Raw genomic sequence first — 27,007 nt, 5'->3', positions numbered from 1 at the left:
CGCATACGCCTGACAGCTTGTCTGGTTCGAGGTCAGGGTAACATATAAAGGCCCCATACCCGGCTCTCGCGGGGTCCTTAAATACGGACCCATCTGTGTGGCAGAAGATGGCATCTGATGGGTCTCTGATTTAAGTGTATGTGTTGCCATCGTTTTAAGTATGTCCGGGTGTATGTGTCTTCTAGTGCCCCCCCCCCTCCAGTCCCGCTAGTGTAAGGTTTATGGGAGGGCTGGGCAGACTCCTCCATGGAAGGCAGGTAACTATCCTGCGGACTGGCACCCAGTCGGTGGAGAGTCCAGCTTGCCCACTCAAATTTGTCGCAATTGTGCATGGATTACTTCCGTTGTATCCTGTTTTTCTCTCTCCAACGACTGACAAGAATTTGGGTGGAGAGCCCTGGGTCGCTCCTTTTATAGCGCTCCAAAGCTACAAGTACCGCCCTCTCTCTCCTCAGGCCGAGAGGAGGCACATTACACATTATTTCTGCAGCGCATGTTGGGCTCGTCCTAAAGGTGCCAGTTACGAACCTGAGCCTGTACTTTATCTAGTGATTCGAGGGCTGTTTTGCTCGCATAGACTTGGACTGGAAGTGAGTATTCGATTTGCGAGCGAGCAGCCCCTATGCACACAATGTACAGCGTGCGTAGCATGTCAGCTCGGGCGCCCCACTTTGTACTGGCCAGCTTTCTTACTAACCCAAGCTTCTCAAAGGCCTTTTGCTCAACTCTAAGAGTGTAACAGATACTTTTTCTTTCTCTTTACAGTCTGTATCCGTGCTGATTCTACCAGACCTCCTGGATCTCGGTGTCAACTGGTAGAGATTGTCCCGGAGTTTCAAGGGGGGGGGGGGTAAATTATCGCCAGAACAGACTTAACGTATAGGTTTGTGTACGGCTTATATTTATTATATGCCTCAACGCACTTCTGCTTGGAAGATCTGAACACAAGCTTCAATCACATGGCCAGACAAAAACAATTGACATTTCAGGAAACAATGTCTAGCTAATAACTGGGACTCGCTTGAAGAAAAACTAAACTGGCTTACATTACATGAACTTTAAAATTTAATTTCGTGCTGTATAACTCTTGAGTGTGGCGTCGAACTTTTGACTTTTATTTTAACCAAATAATTTCAAGTACTATGAACTATGAACTATGACCTTTTGGGATTTACGTGTGCTCAGAGATCTGAGATCTTGGTTCCCTGTGATAAACATTAATAAGTGATCTCGTTCTGACCACTCACTTATGCTCCTATATTTGCAATGAAAAAAAAAACAACAACAGGCAACGAACTGTCGACATTTGTGACCAAGTAACCTTTGTCCCCGATGAAGTGAAGATTATAGACATTCAATCAGAACGACAGCGCCCTTGGAAGACTTTATCGCATTGTTTGTTGTCCTCAGTGTTGAGTATAACAATGTTAATGTAAACAATTTTCTTGAGGGGAAAAAAAGCAGCTGGACTTCGCATTATTTTCTCAATAATATAAATAAAAACATTTGGTTCAGGTGACGACTGCGTCCTCGGAAGTCTTTATCTCTTTGTTTTATTGTCCTTTGTGTCGTGCGGTTTGCACGCTGGACTGTCGTTCAGATTTATCGATGGTCCCGGGTTCAAACTCTGCCCGCTCCCATCCCCCGTCGTCCTGCGGGAGGTTTGGACTAGGAAGTAATTATCTTCAACTCTGAAGGAACATCCGAAACATGTAAAACAACAAACATAATGATGTAACTACAAAAATACTGAACTAAAAAAAAAAAAGATTAGTAGGTCCGATCAATGCATAAAGTTGTACACATCCCTCACCAGTAATTAGGCAATGACTCTTCTAATTATTCAATGTAATTTAAAAATGTGTCCATCTCCAGAACATAATCGATTTTCTACTGAGGTTCCTATGCGTGTGACAAGCAATGCGTATTTGGAATATCTGACGATTCAACACATGGCTCGGAATCCTAGCAAGTTAAATGACTGATTGACTTTTCAGATGACCAGAAGTTTGAGGACCTTCATTTCATTTACACTATGAGGAACATGCTCACTTCGTGTTTTGTCTGTCGTATGCTGTTCTTGGATATGCACTCTCACATTAGATACAGTATTGATGAAGTTAGGTTCAGTCACACTCAACTTACCTAAAGGGTCCTAACTTCGTATTCATGAACCCAGGTCTACGGGTACATTGCTATGCCACTGTGAACTGGCAGGCCAGTAGTGGAATGGCATGAATGCCACGATGTGATGCTCTTAAGTTACAGATCAATGCAGATTGAATCGTCTTAAATCTGGTTCTGGAATGTTTGTATGTTTGTGCATACAATAGGCATACTTAGTATGTCCGTGTGATAAAGAATATCTAAATATAAGACAATATTTAAAAAAAAAAAAACGACTAACACTAGTTTTATATATGTTTGCCAGATTTCTGTCGCAATGTGATTTATGAATAATTAATTATCCTTCAAAAATTGTCTAAGTCTTGTACCAACCAACTTTCTACCCATAGGAACAGCTGTCAAAGAAAACATTACATAGAACGAGAGACGAGTGATTGAGAATAAAGAGAGTTAATCCGCCAGGGTTACTTTGAAATGGCATAAACAGTAACAAACTAGGCGAGAGAGACAGAGAGGAGAGAGAGAGAGACAGAGAGAAAGAATAGAGATGGTTAGAAAAGACTTACTTTAACGAGTTCAAGATTTCTATCAAAGGATTTATAACCAAAGACTGACCATTCTGATTCAACTCTTAGGAGAAAATCCATTCTAAGCTCTCTTGATGTAACATAAACACGCTATATAATTTGAAAACTATTATTATTTAAAAACATTTCAAACGAAACACACACGATTCATGGCCTTTCCTAACAATAACAAAAGTAAACAAACGAATAAATGAAAAAGATGACTAAACTTTTTACTTTTTAATACGTTCTTCACATCAAGGCAATGATAAAATATATATCTTGATGATACTGTTTCACATGTATTTATTGGAGCTATGATTTACTTGATAGTCCAACAGACTAAGGGATAGGTAAAAGGTAAAAAACAAACAAACATTAGGTTTAACCACTTGCATTATTATGTCTGTGTTATTGACGGTCGTTGTCTTGTTGCCCCAAACTGCTTGTAGACAACTAAACCGCTGTAGGCGTAATGTATCTTTACTATTACCTTATTATAATGTAGACAAAGTCAAGTTGATACGAGACAAAATAAATGTACTTGACTTTAGTAATAATATTTTTTAAAAACAAAATCCAACTCACTACAATAACACAACCTTTCAGTCTCACGTTCTGGAGTCGTCTGTCCTAACTAAGACCAAATGACGACAGTATCATTCACAACCAACGTCCCAACGTCACCATAGAAAAACAAACACACACACACGCACAATTTGTAATTGAAACAGAATTTAAATCAATTCAACAAAGATGAAACCCTTATTTATTAGGAGGTTATTTTTTCTGCCTCATTCCGTAAACTTATTGCCATTGTCTTTCCAAAAAAAATAAATCTTAACATGCTGCGCTAGTGCTTCTATGTAACTGACTGAGTCTTGTAATGACATACTATTGTGTCTTTATAACTGATTCACTCTTGGCATTCTATACTAGTGTGTCTTTATAACTGATTCACTCTTGGCATTCTATACTAGTGTGTCTTTATAACTGATTCACTCTTGGCATTCTATACTAGTGTGTCTTTATAACTGATTCACTCTTGGCATTCTATACTAGTGTGTCTTTATAACTGATTCACTCTTGACCTTCTATACTAGTGTGTCTTTATAACTGATTCACTCTTGGCATTCTATACTAGTGTGTCTTTATAACTGATTCACTCTTGACCTTCTATACTATTGTGTCTTTATAATTGATTCACTCTTGGCCTTCTATACTAGTGTGTCTTTATAACTGATTCACTCTTGGCATTCTATACTAGTGTGTCTTTATAACTGATTCACTCTTGGCCTTCTATACTAGTGTGTCTTTATAACTGATTCACTCTTGGCATTCTATACTAGTGTGTCTTTATAACTGATTCACTCTTGGCATTCTATACTAGTGTGTCTTTATAACTGATTCACTCTTGGCATTCTATACTAGTGTGTCTTTATAACTGATTCACTCTTGGCATTCTATACTAGTGTGTCTTTATAACTGATTCACTCTTGACCTTCTATACTAGTGTGTCTTTATAACTGATTCACTCTTGGCATTCTATACTAGTGTGTCTTTATAACTGATTCACTCTTGGCATTCTATACTATTGTGTCTTTATAATTGATTCACTCTTGGCCTTCTATACTAGTGTGTCTTTATAACTGATTCACTCTTGGCATTCTATACTAGTGTGTCTTTATAACTGATTCACTCTTGGCATTCTATACTAGTGTGTCTTTATAACTGATTCACTCTTGACCTTCTATACTAGTGTGTCTTTATAACTGATTCACTCTTGGCATTCTATACTAGTGTGTCTTTATAACTGATTCACTCTTGGCATTCTATACTATTGTGTCTTTATAATTGATTCACTCTTGGCCTTCTATACTAGTGTGTCTTTATAACTGATTCACTCTTGGCATTCTATACTAGTGTGTCTTTATAACTGATTCACTCTTGGCATTCTATACTAGTGTGTCTTTATAACTGATTCACTCTTGGCATTCTATACTATTGTGTCTTTATAATTGATTCACTCTTGGCATTCTATACTAGTGTGTCTTTATAACTGATTCACTCTTGGCATTCTATACTAGTGTGTCTTTATAACTGATTCACTCTTGGCATTCTATACTAGTGTGTCTTTATAACTGATTCACTCTTGGCATTCTATACTAGTGTGTCTTTATAACTGATTCACTCTTGGCATTCTATACTAGTGTGTCTTTATAACTGATTCACTCTTGGCATTCTATACTAGTGTGTCTTTATAAATGATTCACTCTTACCATGCCATATTAGTATGTTGGTTAGTACAAGACATAGACAATATTTGAAGGATAAGTCATTATTTCATAAACCACATTGCCAAGTGCTATGCTAGTATGTTTTTATAAATAATTCATTCTTCGCATGATATACTAATTTGTATTTATAGCTTATGCGCATTTGGCATTCTGTACTAGTGTATCTTTATAACTGATTCACTCTTGGCATGATAGGCATCAGTGTCTTTATAACTGATTCACTCTTGGCATGATAGGCATCATACCTGATTCAATCTTACCATACCATATTATTGTGTCTTATAACTTATTAAATCTTGGCATGATATATTAGTGTGTCTTAATTAACTGATTAACTCTTGGCATGCTCTACAAGTGTGTCCATATAACTGATTCACTCTTGACTTGCTATAGTAGTGTGGAAGTTGTTCTGTGGCTTATGATGTGATAAATATGTGTGATAATAATAAGGCTAGTCTTCGAGTTCAAAGATTAATGAGGAATGCAGTATAAAACACCAACAAAAACTGAAACAAAAAACTGAAACAAAAACTGAAACAAACAAACAAAAAAAAACTCAAACTAAAACTAACAAAAAACTGAAACAAAAAACTGAAACAAAAAAAAAACTGAAACAAAAAACTGAAACAAAAAACTGAAACAAAAAACTGAAACAAAAAACTGAAACAAAAAACTGAAACAAAAAAAACTGAAACAAAAAAACTGAAACAAAAAACTGAAACAAAAAACTGAAACAAAAAAACTGAAACAAAAACTGAAACAAAAAAAACTGAAACAAAAAACTGAAGAAAAAAAAACAAACATAAAAACTGAAACAAAAAACTGAAACAAAAAAACTGAAACAAAAAACTGAAACAAAAAACTGAAACAAAAAACTGAAACAAAAAAACTGAAACAAAAAACAAACAAAAACTGAAACAAAAAAACTGAAACAAAAAAACTAAAACAAAAAAAACGAAACAAAATCAGGTTAAAGATTATGTTTATGCCCAACAGATTTTAATCTTGTGAAAACTAAAACAACAACGTATCAATCCTTCATGACAACACTAAGTAGGGAGGAGGCTTTACATTTTCTTTGAACACAAAGGCACACAAAGAAAACTGGAATAATATCTGTCTGTGCACATTTTGTTTTAAGCTAATAGTTGAATAGTTTGGTTTTTTTTTTCACATCGGCACAATTCAGGCCATGTCTTGCCCTCAAGCTAATAGTAGGTCAAATACTAAGCAGATATCATCCTCTGTCACGCTCTAGTGAAGATCCAACGAGGTATAGAATGTAGCCACCAGAGATCGTACACATCAAATTGATTGGTCCAATTAATGAGTACAAAGTAATTTTTCCTTTACCGAAGTGTACGCGACTACTTTGTATACTTAACTATGGTTCTGTATTGTCTTCTCAATGGTCTCGGGTTTGAACCCTTTCACTACAGTCGTTCAGGAAATGTGGGATATGATACAATACTATTCATTACTGAACGCCTGAAAAAGTCAACTCCATTAAGATTATCATTTTATCACGATTTCACTTTATTATCTTAGCGACTTAGGCTTAGACTTAAAATTATTTGATTAAAAAAAAAAAGACAATTGTTCCGCCATTTTGACGATGCGCGATGCAACATTTTTACAACTCAAACGCTATGACAACAATTCTACTTAGTTTCTGTCTGGAAGAGAATGTTAGCCACTTAGAAACATATCTTTGTGTGTGTATTATCGAACATCGCTCTGAAAAAGAAGCATGGCTTGACTTAGCTATATCATTCAAGATCTCACTTCCATAAATAATTGGACTGGAATCTTGGACACCAAACCACCGGAGTAGTCTTCTATTTCCAGAACTTCCGGCGTTGCCTTGGAGATTCTCAAGCGTCTGAGCACGTGAACTATGGCGATTTTCAGTTCCATCATGGCTAGCCTTAAGCCGATGCACTGGCGAGGACCGTAGCCGAAGGGAATAAATGTCACGGGGTTGATGTCATGTTTTGAAGATTCAAGAAAACGCTCCGGAATGAAAGTGTCTGGGTTATGAAAAAATTCAGGATCTCGCCCAACGTTGTAGGCCGGGATAAGCACGGCGCTATTGGCAGGGATGAACATACCGTTCAGGGTGGTTTCTTTGACAGTGTTTCTGGTGAGAGTGTGCAGGAGAGGATACATCCTTAAAATCTCCTCCACCGCTGCTTCCAGATACTTCATCTTCAGGCAACTTTCGTACGACAGCTCCTCATCTTCACCCAAGACAGACATGACTTCCGAGTAAATTTTCTCCTGGATTTGTGGATACCTGGCTAGCTCGTAGAAGAAGTACTGCAGCGCGGAGGAAGTGGCGTCATAGCCGGCTATCATGAAGAGCAGGCACTGTGCGGCGACTTCCTCGTCGCTCAGTTTTTGACAGAGCACGTCCCCATCAGAAGGATCGGCCTCAACGTCCATGAGAAGCTGAAGTAAGTCCGACTGTTCAGATTTCGTGTGCTTTTTCTCGGAAATTAATTTTAAAAGCGTTTCCCGGAAAAATTTGACGTCCTTGTATCTGAAGTAACCAATTTTGAAAGCTCTGAACACCGGTATCAAAGACGGGAATATTCCAATTATTGTTAGTTTAAGCTGGACTATTTTATCTATTGTGGTTAGACTCCGTGCGTGTTGTATCAGAGGATTACTTAGATCGTTTTGGGAGTTTATGTCCAGTCCAAATGCTGTTCCTGCGATGACGTCCAAGGCGTACGCTCCAAAAACAGTCTTAGCTTCCACGGGGGTACCTTTCTTTGCGGAGTCTAACAACTGTTCGCTTAGAAGTCCCGCTGTTCGGTTGATGTATCCCATCAAAAGCTTAAGTTTGCCGCTGGTGAAAGCCGGGTTGACCATCTTGCGAAGCCTTTTCCAGGAATGCCCTTGCGCAAAGAACAAAGTTTTCTGAATGATGCTATGCTGTAGCTTTCCTTCCCCCACGAAGAACCTGTCCACAAAGATATTGAAATCTTTGACAAATATACGCTTCATAGCTTCCGGGTCGGTGACCACCAGTACGGGCTTGTGGAAAAAGTAGATTCCGAATATTCGTCCGTATTTCTCCTGCCACTTTTTAACGGAACACCGGACCCCGATCTCAACGTTGAACAACTGATGAATGTTTCCAAAGAACGGGGTGGGTGGGGGCCCTGGGACACCAGCTGACTTCCAGACTTTGTGAGACTCTGTGCCATACCTGGAACATTGGAGAAACAACATGTTAATTTATTTGTTTAACTATAATAATAGAGTCTACTTAGTTTTAAGTGGGGAATTGGCCAACTCCTTTCTAAAATAAGATCAAGTAACATTATATATATAGTTCCTTCTTCCCTAGAGCAATTAGAGCGGGGGTTCTCAACTTGTGGGTCGAGACCCCTTTGGAGGTCAAATGACCATTTGCCAGGGGTCGCCTAAGACCGTAGGAAAAATTGCTTTTTTGTTACAATTTTTTATCGGAAGTTTTTTTGTTTGTTTCTGTTTTTGTTTCTTATGTGTTTGTAACAAACATGTTGGTACCATAGTGGATATAGATTCACATTAGTGATGGTAGTAGAATTGGACATTACTAAAATAGCATTATTAGCAAACAAATTATGAAACGATCGTCAAGCTTTAATGAAAAAATAAATATAAAAAAAAATGGGGGTGACAAATATAAACACGGACATACTGCCAGAGGATACAGAGAGCACTTTTAGTGAATTTAAAACATCCTTGTTTTGAAAATATACATGTTTTTTTTTTTTCATTGGTTCGTCTTTATTTTTCTTTTCTTTTTTTTTTATTGTCATTCAATTATAGATGCTGCAGACCACATCTACGTTGTTGTAGAATGCATTTTTCAACTATTGAATTGACTGTCCATCAATGCGTCGAAACACCATTGCGGGATAAAACATTTCTTTGGGGAAGATCTAATTAATAATAATACACCATCGTATTATAGTCCATGGAAATACATTTTTGGAACAACTCATGAACACGGACTTCGAACAAAAGAAAGTTAATAAAAGAAAAGAGAATGGCGATTTTTTTGTGGTAGTTTTACTTCAATAGTTTAAGCAGGAATTCAGAAACCCCGATGCAACATTTGTAATGAAGTTCTCTCTGTAGTGAGGCCGAACAAACGTCCGAGCTTTGTGATAACGACATCTAGTAGTTTAGTTTTAGAATTCTGATGAAACTCAGACTTGACTCAAATGGTAAGTTCGGGGCCGATTCTGAGTTTATGTTTCCACACAAACTGTCTTTGTAATCTTGTTAAATTGTAAGTTATGTGTAACGTGAATATTTCAAACACGCAATAGAAAAATAAATAAATGAAAGTCATAAAATATACTTTTTAAAGTGTAAGCACAAATTTATTTTACACTCAATAAATATGACACGTTTCAGACAATGAAATGAACATCATGGATATTAGTTCTATACATTTTGAGAACCATTTTATAACATTAGTTAAATCACAATTACCTAGACCTATGGCAATTTTTTTTTATGTTTGGGGGTCGCCTCCTAATGAAAAGTTGTATTAGGGGGTCGCGGAGCTTAAAAAGTTGAGAACCGCTGCATTACAGCATCGAATGGGCTTTCTGAATCAGCCAGGAAACAGGAAAACCTTTGCAGAGTTTAAGTCTATTGCACGACTAGTTTGACAGATGAATATGCGTAGGACGTAATTATCTTCTGTCAAGAATGAACGTCAGTAATTTATAAGATAAGATAAGATGATTATGTTAAATCAATTATCAGTTTGATTGGAAATAAAAACAGCACCGAAACAACAAAAGTATACAAGCAAAATATAAAAAACAAAGCTTATATAAAGGGAAGTAATCCACTATATTAAAACTATATCTTTCAATAATGTAGAATTTATTCAACCGTATTCGATATGAAACAAAATAATTAATTGACTAATTTTTTTTTTTGTTTCATGCTTTTTTTAAAGTACAATAAATAATTTTGTAATGTTTCAACTTGATCCGAAAATGTGTGTGGGAGAAATATCGTGTTCAAAATGTGTACCAGACAGACAGACAGAGTGACAGAGAGAGTTGATAAAAGCGTTGTAACTAGAAAGTTTATATCGGTCATAGTCTAGACAGTGACTGGACGGGATTGATTACCTTTGTACAAATTCATTGAGATATAGGGCCTACAGGATTTCACATGCCATTTCACATTCGTATATTGACCAGACGATATGTATTAGATTACTGGCCTTAATTTCCTCATTTTAGTCACTATAGGCTATCCTCTCTTTACACTGTGAGTCGGCCATGCCCTAACTCAGTGTTTCCCAAACTTTATCTTTAACTCTTTCTCTCCTAGCTGACGATACCAGCGATGATTCCACCAGAATGTGATAAATAATTACGGAGAGAAAGAGTTAACGGAACACTCCACACATTCTGAGTATTTAGCGGAACACTTTGCATTTTTTTTAGAGAGATTAATTCACGTGGTGGACTACTGGTTGATTATTCCAGTAGTTCGTGGAACACGTATTGAGGCCTCAACACAGTTTGGGAAACATTGTCCTCAAGGTTTGTTAAAGAGTTATCTACTCTGTAATCAGATTGTGTACGTCACGACAGTTCCTGGGTGGGAACACACTTCTTTCCTATCAAACGATTAAAAAATTAAAGCACGCTACCAATGAATCATTTAACTCTCAAAATCGTGTCCTGGCTCCAGTTTCACAGGGAAACATGAAAAACAGTAGAAATACTTTTTTTTACCAAAATAAAATACCATCTTTATACCATTATACCATTATACCATTATTAATAAGACTTGTCTTCGAGCTCTAAGATTAATGATAAGTTCAACTTATAGAGCAGAACGTGAAAATTGATGAAATATTCTTGGTTTCTTATAGAGCGATTATTTTGCATTAGATGTATATTATATCGGAAAAGAGGTTTATTGAGTCATTAACCCTTAAAGTGCTGAGCTGTTTTACAATGAGTGCATACAAAATGGAATTACAATTCTGAAGTTTAGAGGATAAACTACTCGTGCAGTTTAAGGGTTAAAACTTGATGTTCATTAGCAGACGATGCGTAAAATTATTATTTAATTTATTAAACTCTTGAATAAATAATGCCTTACATTCGGAAATTCCTCAGCGAAATAGTCGTATAGTCCTTTCAAGAAAGCGATAGTCCTTTCAGAACCAATGTTAGATCTAGATCTAGGATCTAGACCTAGTTTAAAAAAGAACTTTATTTATTTGTATACTTTGAAAAAAAAGTCAAAATAGAAGCTTCCCGTTACGGCCAACGATCTAGTACTTTTTTCCTCACAATATACATCAACTATAAAATGTATAGGGAAATCCTTAGAGCCGTTTTTGATATCCGTGTTCTACCCACCCAGGTTCCTCCATGAAGTTCTGACTTGACTAAAATACTCAGAAAGACACCATTCCTCCATATGCTAGGATGAATTTGTACTAATTCTCCTTCTTCCCTAGTGCTAATAGAGCATGGAATGGGTTGCCTGGGCCAGCCAGGAAAACCAGTGACTTGGCCGAATTTAAGTCATTGGCTAACATGCATGAGTTGATGCATAACTCGTAGGACGTAATCGTCTTCTTTTTTAAAGTAACGTCTGTATTATATAAGATAAGATAAGAGTTATTGTAAAAATCAGGTTATATGTATAACAATATTGGCCTCCTTCAGTCGTAGAACGACTATGGTTCATCTCGAACACTTTTTCATATGGCTGTGGAGCCCTATTTTGGAGAGACACTCCCGTCCACATATATTGCAGGTCAAGGTGGCTTTCGCTTTGGTGGTAGAGGAGCCGGCCTATGGCACGCTTTTCTTCAAGAGCTGAGGCCTATATTTTCTCGCTGTTCATAGCTTTCTTGGTCCAGGGCTATCTCTTCCCAATGGTCAGTATCGATGTTCACTGATTTTAAATCCCGTTTTATCCCATCCACGTAACGGATGGTTTGAGGCGACCAGTTTTTCTAGAGCCATACGCGAGTTGCCCGTACAGAATGATTTTCAGGGTACAATTGCTCTCGAAAAAAAACAACATCTTAATCTTATACTCTGATTGTGTATTTCAGTATGTGTGTTGCTTAATTGCATATCTTCTGTTTCAACTAGGCGATATTTCACCGGTAGTTATAAAAATAGGCTACATAGGCCTATGTCATATGTCATATAAAAGTATACTTAGAATATAAATATACCTATTGACTATACACTATTAGTATGCTTTGAAACATTTACAAAACAAGAAGCAACGCATGTTCACATCCCTTTTGAGTAATTTAGTTGTAAGATGTGGCCTATGTATTGCTTGAAACTGCGTATAGTTATATTTTTTAATTACCCAAAGTAAGGTCAGTTGTTGAGATTAAAAACCAACCAACAAACTAACCCAGTATAAAAAGCGAACAAAATAAATTTACTTTATTTTAATTAAATTGCATCCCCTCTTTTTATTTCCTAATCCTAAGCAATGGAGTTTCGATAATCCGAACTTTGGTTATCTAAAAGCCCTTATTCATTAGAAACCGAAATTAGGATAGTTTTAGGAATAAAAAAAAGAGAAAAAGAAAGGTGTATTATATACTAAAAAATTATTTTTTTTCAGTAAGGGTCAATCTCTTATTCAAAGCCTCAAGACTTCGTTTAGTTTGATATTTAGTGCGATCCAATTGTCTGCTGCAGTTCACGGGATAATAGGAAAAATTACTTGTTATAATGTTGTTTTTAATTATGTTCCACTTATATGCATACAAAATTGATTTTTTCTCTTCAAAAATAAAAGTAAACATTTTTTTAAAGAGTAGTATTTAGTATGACAGAACTTATCTAACTTAGCAATATATTGCGAAAAAATATTTTTTTGACAAAAAATCATTTGCATAGATGTGTTGTTAATTAATATGGTAAATAGCCTTCTCCCTTACTAAATAGCCGCTAATGAATGCAACTATTAATAGTGAATAGTTGTAAAAATAATTTAATTTTTGAAAAAACATAGTTGATTTTAAAAATTATTTTTTTCGCTTTCAGAAAAGAAAAAGTAGTCGTTGCATCAGAACTTTGAATTGTTTAAAATATCTTGATGTCGGATTTTCAATATCTTTTCTAGTTTATGAGATCTAAACGGGACGGACGGACAGACAAACCACACAAAACTAATAGCCTCTATTCCCCTTTCGTGGGCTGCTAAAAAAAAAAACAAAGCTTTTATTAAGTCAAATTGTATCAATAGTTTAGACCCGCCTTATAATTATAGTACTGACTGGGTTACATAAAATAAATTTGGCGATTAGAAGTATTTGTACAAAGTTTATATCAACTCACTCTATCTGTCTAGTAAAAATTTTATACACGTTATTTCTCCCACACCCAATCTCGGATCAAGCTGAAAATTTGAGCAATTATTTCTTTTGACTTCGATTTCGAGCCTCCACGATGGAAAGTTGACTTGTTAGCCATTGAGCTATCCAAGTACTTATAAAAGTAGAAGGTTTTATAATATATTGTTAGTTAATTTTTTTTAGCGAACAACCAATTCTCTACTCAAGGCTTATCTACTTTTAACTTAGTAAGCCTTGCTGTCTATATTAAAAAATAATTACACCAATTGATTAAATAAATGAGTATTTTTATTTTATTTTGATTGATTCATGTGTTGTCAGTGACTATAAACAATTGCGCAAACTTGACCCAAGAATGGGAATTTGGAGAAATAACGTGTGCAAGACTCCACCCAGACAGACAGAGTAAGTTGATTATACATATAATAAAAATAGATCTGAAACCAGGTCAAGTTATAATCAAAGTTTAATACATGACGGAAATGCTATAAGACCAACTTAGACGCTAATTTGTCTTAGCTGACATAGAAGCGAGCACATGGTTGCATGCGGCCTCAGAACGAGACAGCTGGAGGTCACTCACAAAGGCCGCGGGATACACATTTGAGACCAAAAGAAAATCCGCTGCCGAGGACAGACGCAGACGGCGAAAAGAAAATCTTAATCAACCACCGGCTGACAATGATTATGCTTGCCCTGGCTGTGACAAAATATGTAGGTTACAGCTGGGCTGCGTAGCCACGTGAAATACTGCATTCCTCGTTAATCGTCGGACTCGAAGATAAGTCTTATATATCATAAGAGTATGTAGTCTGCTTCCACGGTTACAATAAGAGAATAAGATAATAGGAGCATAGGAGAATAAGAGAATAGAAGAATACGAGAATAAGAGAATAGGAGAATAGGAGAATAAGAGAAAAGGAGAATAAGAGAATAGGAGAATAGGAGAATAAGAGAATAAGAGAATTTAGTTCCTTGAAAACTTCGAGGTCGAGTTTCTCAGTTTCTTCGGACAGCTAGTATATTGATTTAACAACTAATATAATGGATACAGTAACAATTATTATAACAGCTAGTGTAACAGCTGTAATAACTACCTTAACAGCTACTGTAACATACGGGCTAGTGTAACAACTATTGTAAAGTTTACTGTAATAATAGCAACTAACAGTTCCTGTAACAACTGCTATAACGGCTAGTGTATATATTACTTTACGGGCTAGTGTAACAACTGTTGTAAAGTTTACTGTAACAGCTTCTGTAACAACTGGCTATAACGGCTACTATAACAGCTGCTATAACGGCTACTATAACAGCTACTGAAAAAACAAAGTTAATATAACAACCACTGTAGCGGCAACAATAACAGCCTTGTAACAAGCCTAACAGGGCATGTAAGTAAAAAAAGCATTTTAATTATTAATCGTTTTTTAGATAGCAACTTCGGACAGACAGGCAAAGGAAAAAAAAAAGAATGGACAGCAATGCCCACGTACAGACCTATTCTGTGACCCGTACAGGGCTGAATACACCCCATATCTCAAATAACTTAGGTCTTTTTAGAGTCTAAATACAACACTGGACCTATACTCCGTGACAGGCGAGCAATTATACATATAGCAGTGTTTCCCAAACTGTGTTCCGCGAGGCCTGGATAGGTGTTCCTCGAACTACTGGAATAGTTAACTAGTAGGCCATCACGTGAATTAATCTCTCTAAAAAATAAGGGTTCCGCTAAATGCTCAAAATGTGCGAAGTGTTCCGTTAAGAAAAAATGTGTGAAACATTGACATAAGGCATTTTTTGGACGCATTCATTAATAATGAACCAATTGAAATAGTGAAGAATTGAAATAGAAGAAAAAAAGAAATAAAATATCAATGCTAAATACCTAAACCACATTGTTTCCTTTTATTAAAACAATGTACAATGAATTATGGTAAATCCGTTACTCCCGATATATGATTTGGGATTGTCGAAATAATGTTGGATGGGTGCCTGTTTGTGCGGTATGCGCTTCGGACTGTCATCACAACAGTCGCGAGTTCGAATCGTACCCTGCTAGGCTTGGACATAATCATATTCATTTGTGAACAGGCTATGAATATGCAATTAATCTTATAATTGAATCTTTCATCATTTACATATATGTTATAGAACATTTTAAATTAGGCCTACAATATTTGGGTAGTATGTTGTAAGTATGGTTATAGTTGTTAACTTATAGTTCATAAATATCGGAGTTTGAAAGTTATGATCTAGTTTGTTAGTAGCTTTTTTTTTTTTTAAAGGGAGAAAAAGTACTATACAAAAATACGAAACAAAAATGTATCGAATATGTTTTAAATAAAATATTTTAAATAGTTGGCTTAGAGAGATGATATTTATCTGTCCTAAAATAAAATAAAGCTTGCTAAAGATTGAACTATAAAACCTTATCTCCCTTTATTACCAAGTAAACAATTCAGGGAAACACCGTATCTATGAACTGAAACATTACAACAACAAATATAATCTTCAGATTATAAAGACCTACAACTTACTTGTAAATAAACATTGCAACGCACACAAAAAGAAGCAAATAGAGTTGGATTTCCCACCCATAATCCATTTGATCGCTTCTGGCTGCTAATTATTTTTGACTTCACATAACACAAGGGATTTAATCGATTTTTTTTCTTTTAAATCCAGTCCGGTTTTAAACTTAAAAATTTAAAGAGATAAGCTAAGCCTATTAAATGCTATTACTAAAGTAGTTCAAGACTAGCTCTCGCTTTCGAGTTAAAAAATGATCCTCGCCGTTTGGCCAGCATCGATATTTATACAGAAATCTGGCATATGGACAGAGAAGAAAGGGAGGGTTGAATCTATAATTGTGTTTGGTTAATTTATCTGTTATTCTGTCATTCCTTAAAAATATACAGGGAACATGAGATGGGTGGGATGTGGGAGGCTAAATCTGAATGGGAGCTAACAGAGATGAGCTGGTTCAAAGGCCTTCTTATGAGTCTACCGGCTTGCCAGCACTATCATAAATAATCAGATTTCCAGAGCTAGCCGGCCGCTGAGTTTGAGGAGCGATCCCCTTGTGATGTCACCGGTTGCCAGGGCGACCAAATCAAAACAGAAACATCGCCCCGTGAATCTTGAGACTGCTCTAGAACCCGGTGACGTCAAAGTATTATCTAATCCTGCGGTTGAAAAAAGGGTTTAGCATAACAATTACGGCGACTTAAGAAAAGATCACGAATTCACGACGCAGAGTTTAAAGAGCTTAGACCACCGTATAAAGAGCTTAAATGATGGCCACGTCATTGTCACATTTGTTGCTATTACTTATGTAAATCTATTGTCGATTTACCCTGCCCGCACCGCCTCTTTTTTGGTATTATCTGAGTTAAAAAAAAAAAGCTAAGATTGTGCACTTCAGGTGTGGCATTTTGCTTTGGGGTACTAGTAGTGCCTTGTGGAAATAGGAAGAAAAAAAAAGGGGGGTGGGGGTGGGGGCGAAACTCAAAAAAAAAAAAGGGGGGGGGGGAGACTGACTTGTTCAGTACTAGAAAGTGGTCATTGCTGTCACAATAATTTTTTTTTAAAAATTAATGTCGCCATGAAGAAAAACTAATTATTCATTATTATTTTAATATAAAGTTACATGAAAAATTTTGAGGTTATGTAAGGAGCAAGATCTATACTCAAACGACCTAAAACCACCCATGGCACGAATGGTCGTCCATATAAACATTGTTCAGTCAGTTTATTTCTATAACGCCACACCCTAGACAGTAAGTGAAATTATATAATATTAATGAAACATCTAATTATGAAAACAACCATATAATGGCCATGCAGCTAAACATTTTTTTAAAAAACTTTTATATAACAATGACCTTCTTTGTGTAAAATGCAACAAGATATGTGGGTAACATCTGGGTCTGCGCAGCTACGAAAATGAATGCACTCTTCTTTAAATTCTATGCCTTATTAGATTCTTCACTACATGTTAAAAGTCTATTCTTTCTCATCCTCTCGTCCATTCTCTCTCTCCTCTTTCTCTCTCTCTGATTCTTTTTCTTCCTTCCACGCAGTCTGTCTCTCTCTCTCTCTCTCTCTTTCTCTCTCTTCCTCTTTTTATTTCTATTTTTATTTTAATACTCAAATTGAGCGAAGTGTTCCGTTAAGAAAAATTTGGGAACCATTGACAAATGGCTTTTTTTGATGCATTACTTTTCAAAATTTCCCGCTCAAATTAGAATTTTCCCATCACCATTTGCAAAGTATGTCTATTTCGACATTAGAAACACTCAGCTACTAGTAACTAACTAAATTCTTTAAGGGGAAACAAGTGGCAGATCTGCAGTAGTAGGCTACCACTCTGTGACAGCTGATAAGAATCTTCGTAGTTAAGAATGTTCAAAGACTAGAAAATGTTTATTAAATCAAGGTGAAGCCATTGCATATAACTAGACTATAAATATACATTTCTATTAGATTAGAAGGAAAAAAAAAAACAACCAACAACTAACTTTCTACAAAAAAAACAACAAAAAAACTGAACTAAAAACTAAAAAAATTAAATCAATGAACTCCCTGCGACATTTAGTAAAACTACATTACTAATTGTATTTATCTTATCTTATCTTATATGCTAAAGACGTTACTTCAAATTTGAATTTAATTCCTTTATTAAATTTAGAAAATATGTCTATAAAATGTCAAATTATGAAATCCAGTATTCTATAGAATGACTAGAACTGCTTTATGTATTTTATTAATAACATAAGTTATGGATTTCTATTCGCTAGAGGTTTGGACAGTTGCCTAAGAAATGGTTAAATTACTTCTTAATTTGTCTGAAAAACGCCAGGCATTATAAAGAATGCACTTTGCCGGTAACATATACATCAAATAATTAACCTCTAAGTGCCGATAATGTATGTAAGCGAACTGTGAATCACAGTAAATTGTCTCACTCTTAGTAATTAGTAAATTAGTGAATAGCGTTAACAGTGACCAACTCTCTTTTAAAATAGTTAGGTAAATATGGCCTTAAAGACAGTCCCATCAGTCCTATCCTTGTATTAGAGGCAGTCCCCCCTCCCGTGCCATCGTTGTAGTAGATGCGCCCCCCTGTCCAATCCTTGTAGTAGATGCGGCCCCTTGTCCAATCCTTGTAGTAGATGCGACCCCCTGTCCAATCCTTGTAGTAGATGCGACCCCCTGTCCAATCCTTGTAGTAGATGCGACCCCCTGTCCAATCCTTGTAGTAGATGCGACCCCCTGTCCAATCCTTGTAGTAGATGCGACCCCCTGTCCAATCCTTGTAGTAGATGCGGCACCCTGTTCAATCCATGGAGTGGAGGCGGCGAGTGTCAAATTAGGGCCACGAATATTTATACGATTGGCTGACGGTGATAAAAGATTTTCTTTATCGTTGGGCCTCGAAGGCACTTTTCTGGGACGGTTGCCTCATTCGCCACTCCCTAGGGCCGCCTTTGTTTGTAGGCCTATATTTATTTCTTGTTTTTCGATGTCTCTTAATTGGCACAAAAAAAAAAAACGACCAGTTCTTATATATAGTATGACAATATAACCTTTTGGCAGGCTCTTTTTGCTTGGCTCAAGGGGTACTTGAGCACAATACAATAAATGTCAATGGCAAACGACACTGCAGATGGAATCATGACGTTAAGGACAGGCGCTTGATTCCAAACGGGGTTCAAATCCTGGTGAAGTCTGGGATTTTTAATTTTGGAATCTTTAGGGCGTCTCTGAGTCCACCCACCCAGCTCTAATGGGTACCTGGCATTATTTGGGGAAAAAGTAAAGGCGGTTGGTTGTTGTGCTGGCCACATGACACCCTCGTTAACCTCAAGAGCAGATGAGCTTTACGTCATCTGTCCTATAGATCACAAGGTCTTTAAGGGGAACTCCCTTTTCAAATGTCTTTCCCGTCTCTGACAGAACAATACATTAAATGTCATCCCTTGCCGATGACAAATGACAGAGCAGATGGACTCGAGGGGCTAAGGACAGATTTATGCTTAAAACGATGCTCAATACAAGGGAGAGAAAAAAAAAAGGAAACTTACTTTGAATAAAATATGTGTTAAGTGTGTTTAATATTTTAGTGTTTAATGTGTTTTAGAGTGTTTATTGCGTTATAGTGTTGATAGTTTAGAATATTTAATGTCTTACTGAATTATGCGTTTGGAATGTTTAATGTGTTTCAGAGTGTTTAGAGTGCTTAATTTGATGTTATGTTAAGGGTTTTTGGCGTGTTATATTGATGCAGGGCTTTTTTTTTTTTGTGACGGTACGCACCGGTACGGCGTACCGGCACCTTTTTCAATGTGGGAAAAAAGTATTACTTTTCTTGTATTTTAACGTTTATTATTAATATATTAGTAATTAAAAGTTAGGCAATTCATCACTGAATACCGGAACCTAATCACTGAGTACCGGCACCTAATCACTGAGTACCGGCAGCCATTTGTTTTAGGAAAAAAAGCACTCCATTGATGTATTAAAAATATCGCATGTTCAATGTGTGTTATTTGAGTTTAGAAAGGGTCTGTATGATCCCCCTTAAAACTGTAAGTTTTAAATCTTCTGAATTAAACTATTGTCTTGCAAAATTGAGTTTATCCTAGATAAACAAAATAAATGGTATAGTGAAAGTACAAAATTGATTCCTTAATTAAAGTAGCAGTCAACAAAATGAATTCAGACTGACAGACAGAAAGGACAGAAATAATTTAAGGAACCTTAGTTGCAAGACCATCAAATCGTTACTGAAGCTCCTCGTAGTTCAATACTTCACCACAAATTAGTTTTCTTCGCACAATACATTAGTTTAAACAGATATACTTTTAGGCAAGTAAATCATTTAGATCAGTTATCCTGTTAGGTAATTAGTCTTTTTAGGCAAGCTATCCATCTAGACAAGTTATCCTTTTAGGCAAGTTATTCTTTTAGACCATTTATCCTTTCAGGCAAGTAATCTTTTTAGACAGTTACCTTTTAGAAAAGTTTTCCTTTCAGACCAGTTATCCTTTTAGGCAAGTTATACTTTTAGACCAGTTATTCCTTTAGACAAGTTATTCTTTTAGACGTTGTTCTTTTAGGCATGTTATTCTTTTAGACATGTTATTCTTTTAAACATGTTATTCTTTTAGACTCTACTATGACCATTTTTTTTCCACTTCGCCTCAGAGAACAGAAAGAAAAATAAAAAAAAAACAACATACGTTTTTTGTTTGTTTCTCAAAGCCAATTCAGTCCACTGACATCAGCGTAGCTCATTCTGTTTGACCTTGTCTCATAGTTTCATTTCTAACAATACATTGCAATTTCATCTTATCATCTATCCTGTTGATACAAGTTTACACTACACTACACTTTCACCAAACCATCTATCTTGTTAATACAAGTTTACACTACACTTTCACCATACAATCTATCTTGTTAATACAAGTTTACACTACCCTTTCACCATACAATCTATCTTGTTAATACTAGTTTACACTACACTTTCACCATACCATCTATCTTGTTAATACTAGTTTACACTACAATTTCACCATACCATCTATCTTGTTAATACTAGTTTACACTACAATTTCACCATACAATCTATCTTGTTAATACAAGTTTACACTACACTTTCACCATACAATCTATCTTGTTAATACTAGTTTACACTACACTTTCACCATACAATCTATCTTGTTAATACTAGTTTACACTACAATTTCACCATACCATCTATCTTGTTAATACTAGTTTACACTACAATTTCACCATACAATCTATCTTGTTAATACTAGTTTACACTACAATTTCACCACACCATCTATCTTGTTAATACTAGTTTACACTACACGTTCACCATACTATCTATCTTGTTAATACAAGTTTACACTACACTTTCACCATACCATCAACCTTGTTAATACAAGTTTACACTACACTTTCACCATCATCTACCTTGTTGATACAAGTTTACACTACACTTTCACCATACCATCTATCTTGTTAATACTAGTTTACAATACACTTTCACCATACCATCTATCTTGTTAATACTAGTTTACAATACACTTTCACCATACCATCTATCTTGTTAATACTAGTTTACAATACACTACACTTTCACCATACCATCTATCTTGTTAATACAAGTTTACACTACACTACACTTTCACCATACCATCTATCTTGTTAGTATAAGTTTACACTACACTACACTTTCCTGATGAAGTTTGTTTTATCTAGTGTTCAGTGCATCTATTGATTAATCATTTAAACTTCAATGAGCTCTGATCTTTACAAAGTCTACATTTGAAATGTTAAAGACTGAGTCAAATTATTTCATAGTGTGTGTGTCACTGGATCTCATTTCAAATTTTCATTTTCAAACATCGTTTCATTCACAATTATGTAGACTATTTTTTTTTTAAACTTTGACATTTAAAACATCTTTTTTTTTCACCTTTTATACAGAGAACTGAAAATGATTTTTATCGTGCAAGCTTCACCGTAAAGGAAGCCACTGCATTTCAAAAATAATTCAAAAAGAAATTAACAAGAAAAATATAAAGAATAAAACTTATATTGATTGAAATTTGAACTTGTATTTTGAATCAATCATGTAGTTAATTTTTAGTACATCTAGAACACAGAACGATCCTAGATATCGCATACAATGACCGCATCGCAAACGAAAAGATTAGAAACATGATTAATATAACGGTTAGACCCACGATGACCTGCTAACTATTGCCAAAAATAAACGCAAACTAAAACTCTATGACCTCATAGCAAGGTCCTCGGGGCTCGCAAAGACCTTCCTTCAAGGAACAGTAATAGGAAAAAGAAGTAGAGTCAAACAGAGAAAGCGATAGGAAGACAACATAAGAATATGGACGGGCTTGTCATTGAAAGAGACTCAAAAGAGAGAGAGAAAAAAAGATAGGAATGGAAAAAGACGGTCAACAGATCTTGTGTGGTGCCCCAACGGTACAACAGACTAAGGAAGATCTAGACTAACAATGACAAATTTGCGTGCTTGGAACTATTTGTATTAAATTGTTTTTTGTTTAATGCAACTTTCATGCTTATAGTGCGTTTTTATCCACTCCCTTGTGTGAACCGTTGGGAAAAGAAAGGGGGGAGGTGAGGGGGTATCTGATTAAAAGTTTCTGTGCTCTTCAAAGTCGACAAAAGTGGCAATGGATAGAACCACACGGAGAGCGAGCGTAAAGAAGGATCCCGGATTGCATATGCCATACACAATGGTAGTAGAAAGAAGGGTGAAAATGCAGAGGCGCCTGGTGATTACAGATGCACAACCTGTGACCGCAACGATTGGCCTCTTTAGTCACACAAGAAGTTGCTACGGGAAAAGATAGTCTCTCGAGACGTAAAATGCCACACATATATATCTTATCTTATATAATACAGACGTTACTTGAAAAAAAGAAGATAATTACGTCCTACTCGTCATGCATATAACCAATGACTTAAATTCTGTCAAGTCACTGGTTTTCCTGGCTGGCTCAGGCAGCCTATTCCATGCTCTAATAGCACTAGGGAAGAAGTAGAATTTATACGAATTTGTCCTAGCATATGGGACGAGGAATGTGCCTTTATCTTTGTGTCTTTTGACCAACTTCCACCTTGTTACCCCCTTTTGACTATGAAGATAAAAGATTTTGTACAAAAATAGTATACATTGAAATTGACAGGACATTTCTCACCACGAATGTAGGCCTAATGTCTACAGTCCACATAATGCTCGCTTTAATTGTTTTCTGTTCTCAACTGAACAAGTTTCTTTGATTTATTCCCATCTGGCACGCGCTGTTTAATGAACATTCTCTTGGAATGTGACTACTGTAATGCCACTATGACATGTCAGCTTTTACTCCAAGACATGGCATAAAATTTCCACTACCCGAACCCCCCCCCCCCCATTCATCCCCGGTAGCGCTGGCCAGTGACACTAGGTTATTGGCACGCAAACCGGATATTCCATTATAGATAACTGACCATCTGGTCCAGTGGATTCGGTTCTTACTTCAAGAGCGCAACTTTTTAAACGTCTGGCTCACTTGTTGTTTAAAATACGAACCTGAATATTTCATCCATTTTTTTTTTTTGTTGAAAATATTTTCTTCTAGTACTGCCATTATATAGACCACTGTAGGGCTCCACAGTCACATGAAAAAGTGTTCGAGATGAACCATAAACGCTCTACGACTGAAGGAGGCCAACAATATGTATGTATCCCTTAATGGAGGTTCCTACCAGGGCCGGCTTAAGACATAGGCATGAAAGGCAGTCGTCTAGGGGACCGCACAGGACTAAAAAAAATATTTAGATAAAAAATTGCGAAACTTGGATTAAATCTTAAACTAGCAGAGCTCAATGTCTCTAGTAGTCTAGCTCAATGTCTCTAGTAGTCTAGCTCAATGTCTCTAGTAGTCTAGCTCAATGTCTCTAGTAGTCTAGCTCAATGTCTCTAGTAGTCTAGCTCAATGTCTCTAGTAGTCTAGCTCTATGTCTCTAGTAGTCTAGCTCTATGTCTCTAGTTGTCTAGCTCTATGTCTCTAGTAGTCTAGCTCTAAGTCTCTAGTAGTCTAGCTCTAAGTCTCTAGTAGTCTAGCTCTATGTCTCTAGTAGTCTAGCTCTATGTCTCTAGTAGTCTAGCTCTATGTCTCTAGTTGTCTAGCTCTATGTCTCTAGTAGTCTAGCTCTATGTCTCTAGTTGTCTAGCTCTATGTCTCTAGTTGTCTAGCTCTATGTCTCTAGTTGTCTAGCTCTATGTCTCTAGTAGTCTAGCTCTATGTCTCTAGTTGTCTAGCTCTATGTCTCTAGTTGTCTAGCTCTATGTCTCTAGTAGTCTAGCTCTATGTCTCTAGTTGTCTAGCTCTATGTCTCTAGTAGTCTAGCTCTATGTCTCTAGTTGTCTAGCTCTATGTCTCTAGTAGTCTAGCTCAATGTCTCTAGTTGTCTAGCTCTATGTCTCTAGTAGTCTAGCTCTATGTCTCTAGTAGTCTAGCTCAATGTCTCTAGTAGTCTAGCTCAATGTCTCTAGTAGTCTAGCTCAATGTCTCTAGTAGTCTAGCTCAATGTCTCTAGTAGTCTAGCTCAATGTCTCTAGTAGTCTAGCTCAATGTCTCTAGTAGTCTAGCTCAATGTCTCTAGTAGTCTAGCTCTAAGTCTCTAGTAGTCTAGCTCAATGTCTCTAGTAGTCTAGCTCTAAGTCTCTAGTAGTCTAGCTCTATGTCTCTAGTAGTCTAGCTCTAAGTCTCTAGTAGTCTAGCTCTATGTCTCTAGTTGTCTAGCTCTATGTCTCTAGTAGTCTAGCTCTATGTCTCTAGTTGTCTAGCTCTATGTCTCTAGTTGTCTAGCTCTATGTCTCTAGTTGTCTAGCTCTATGTCTCTAGTTGTCTAGCTCTATGTCTCTAGTAGTCTAGCTCTATGTCTCTAGTTGTCTAGCTCTATGTCTCTAGTTGTCTAGCTCTAAGCTCTAAATCATAAAGGTAAAAAAGTAAAAAAAAAAAAAAACTTAAAAAAAATCTTTAACATTGAAAATAAAGGTTCACTAAAAATTTCCAGGAGACCTTAGCGCAGAGGTTCTCAACCTATGGGTCGCGACCCCCTTGGGGGGTCGATTGGCGATTTGCCAGGGGTCGTCTAAGACCATCGAAACTATGGATAGTTATTGTCTTCTCTTCTAGTGATGTATCTGTGTGTCGGGGGTGGGGGGTCGCCGCAGAGTGGGGGATTGTAAAAAGGGGTCGCCGAGATTAAAAGGTTGAGAACTGCTGCCTTAGCGAGAGAATTTCTTGTCACACCTGAAAATAAACAGATCTCTCCCCTCAAAAAAAGTATATATGTATAGGTGTTAATAGTTTGATAAACACATCCGCTCTAATAAGCTCATTACTTTATCCTATATATAAATCTCATTGAAGATTTTGTTTGAACATTAATGAAAAAAAAAAACCGATTGAAATATAGGTCTCGGTGTAAAACTATTGATTGTCTTGTCCACAGACTATTTCCCACGCCCCCATTCAGATAGTTATTTATTTCCTTCTCTCTACATTTTCTTTCATTTTTTTTCTTATTTTCAACTTTTTTTGTATTTCTACTTTTTTTTTCTCTCTCTCTCTGCAAGTTTTTCTACTTTCTTCTGTTGGTCTTCTTATCTTTCCTTCCCCCCCACCCCCCACATCTTTTACTAATTATTTCCTTTCTTTAATTAAACTTTCCCCTTTCTGTTTACCTTCCTTTGCCTTTCTCCTTCTCTTATTTTTTCTTTTCTCCTCTCTCGTGTTTCTCCTCTTCTGTTCTATAAAAGTTATTTTTAAGACCGTGAGGTCTATAGAGTCGAGACCAATCGTTATGAAAGGCCTGGACACTGACATGCACGTCACAACCTGTGGGCGGTTTAGACCAATAGCTCGTTGCCATGTCGTATAGATATTGCCAACAGGCTTTGACGTTGCAGGTCATTGTTGAGGCTTTCTATAACGGATGGCCTCGATGGAGTCATCAACTCATGTAGCACCACTGTCATCAAAACGGAAAAAAAAAACAAATTAATTCCACTTATCTTATTCATGGTAAACCAGTAACACAGACTAAAAACGCAAAATACCTAGGTGTTATTAGAAATGAAAAACTGTCATGGAATCCATATATTGATGAAACTATATAAAAAAAATCAAACAAAGCATTAGGATTTATTTAAAAAAATTTCTATAAATCAAATAAGAACATAAAAATAAAATGTTATTTAACCTTGGTTAGGCCAAAATGATGCATCCTCCGTTTGGGACCCCTCAACTCAAAAAAACATTAAGAAACTGGAACAGACAAAAAATAGAGCAGTGAAATTCATAACAAACGAATATTCACACTTAACCAGAGTAACACCTTTAGTAAAATCACTAAATTTAGAAAGCCTTCAGGACAGAACACTCAAAAGTAAAGTAGCAATTATACATAAAACACTGAACCATAATCTTCAAATACAAAAACAAAATTTAATAAAATACTCTGAAAGACACAAAGATAAAGGCACATTCCTCGTCCCATATGCTAGGACAAATTTGTACAAATACTCCTTCTTCCCTAGTGCTATTAGAGCATGGAATGAGTTGCCTGAGCTAGCCAGGAAAACCAGTGACTTGGCAGAATTTAAATCATTGGTTAATATGCATGACTAAATGCATAACGCGTAGGACGTAATCATCTTCTTTTTTGAAGTAACGTCTGTATTATATAAGATAAGAAGATAAACGGAATCAACAGATATCGTAGCGACCTTGAAGTTTCTTTCTCTGCTGTCCAGCATATTTGTTCACACAACAAACTTCTCAAGGTCTCGTCTTGAAACGTCGCTGGTCAGCCAGATGTAAATTAATTTAGAACATAATAGTATTTTTAATTTGTTCTGACCTACCTAACTAGTGTAGTGGACAGTTTGCAGTTCAGCTTGACACACATATCCAGCTACAGAAGCTAATTCATTAGGGCAAGGAGTAGCACTCCGTCAATGAAAGAATAAAATGATGCAAAGTAAAATGATGCAAGAAACATTTCATGTATTACTACTGCAA

The 27,007-nt window shown here is 36.3% G+C and overlaps 1 protein-coding gene across 2 annotated transcripts; it reads right to left on the bottom strand.

Moving 5' to 3' along the window:
• Positions 1-5,967: 5,967 nt before the first annotated feature.
• Positions 5,968-20,691, bottom strand: LOC106053900 (cytochrome P450 3A21-like). Of its 2 annotated transcripts, none has more exons than XM_056025343.1 (2): positions 20,621-20,691; positions 5,968-8,207 (listed from the first exon to the last, which is right to left on the bottom strand). In XM_056025343.1, exon 2 carries the CDS (start codon positions 8,000-8,002, stop codon positions 6,764-6,766), a length of 1,239 nt encoding a protein of 412 aa, XP_055881318.1. In that variant the 5' UTR covers positions 8,003-8,207; positions 20,621-20,691; the 3' UTR covers positions 5,968-6,763. The 2 variants fall into 2 exon arrangements, with proteins under 2 accessions (XP_055881318.1, XP_055881317.1); XM_056025342.1 differs by lacking the exon at positions 20,621-20,691 and adding an exon at positions 15,914-16,162.
• Between the last annotated feature and the right edge of the window lie 6,316 nt (positions 20,692-27,007).

This window comes from Biomphalaria glabrata, chromosome 4 (genome assembly GCF_947242115.1).
Source record: "Biomphalaria glabrata chromosome 4, xgBioGlab47.1, whole genome shotgun sequence".
NCBI lineage: Eukaryota > Metazoa > Mollusca > Gastropoda > Planorbidae > Biomphalaria > Biomphalaria glabrata.
The sequence above is the reverse complement of the archived record's forward strand: the minus strand, read 5'-3'. Positions and strand labels throughout refer to the sequence as shown.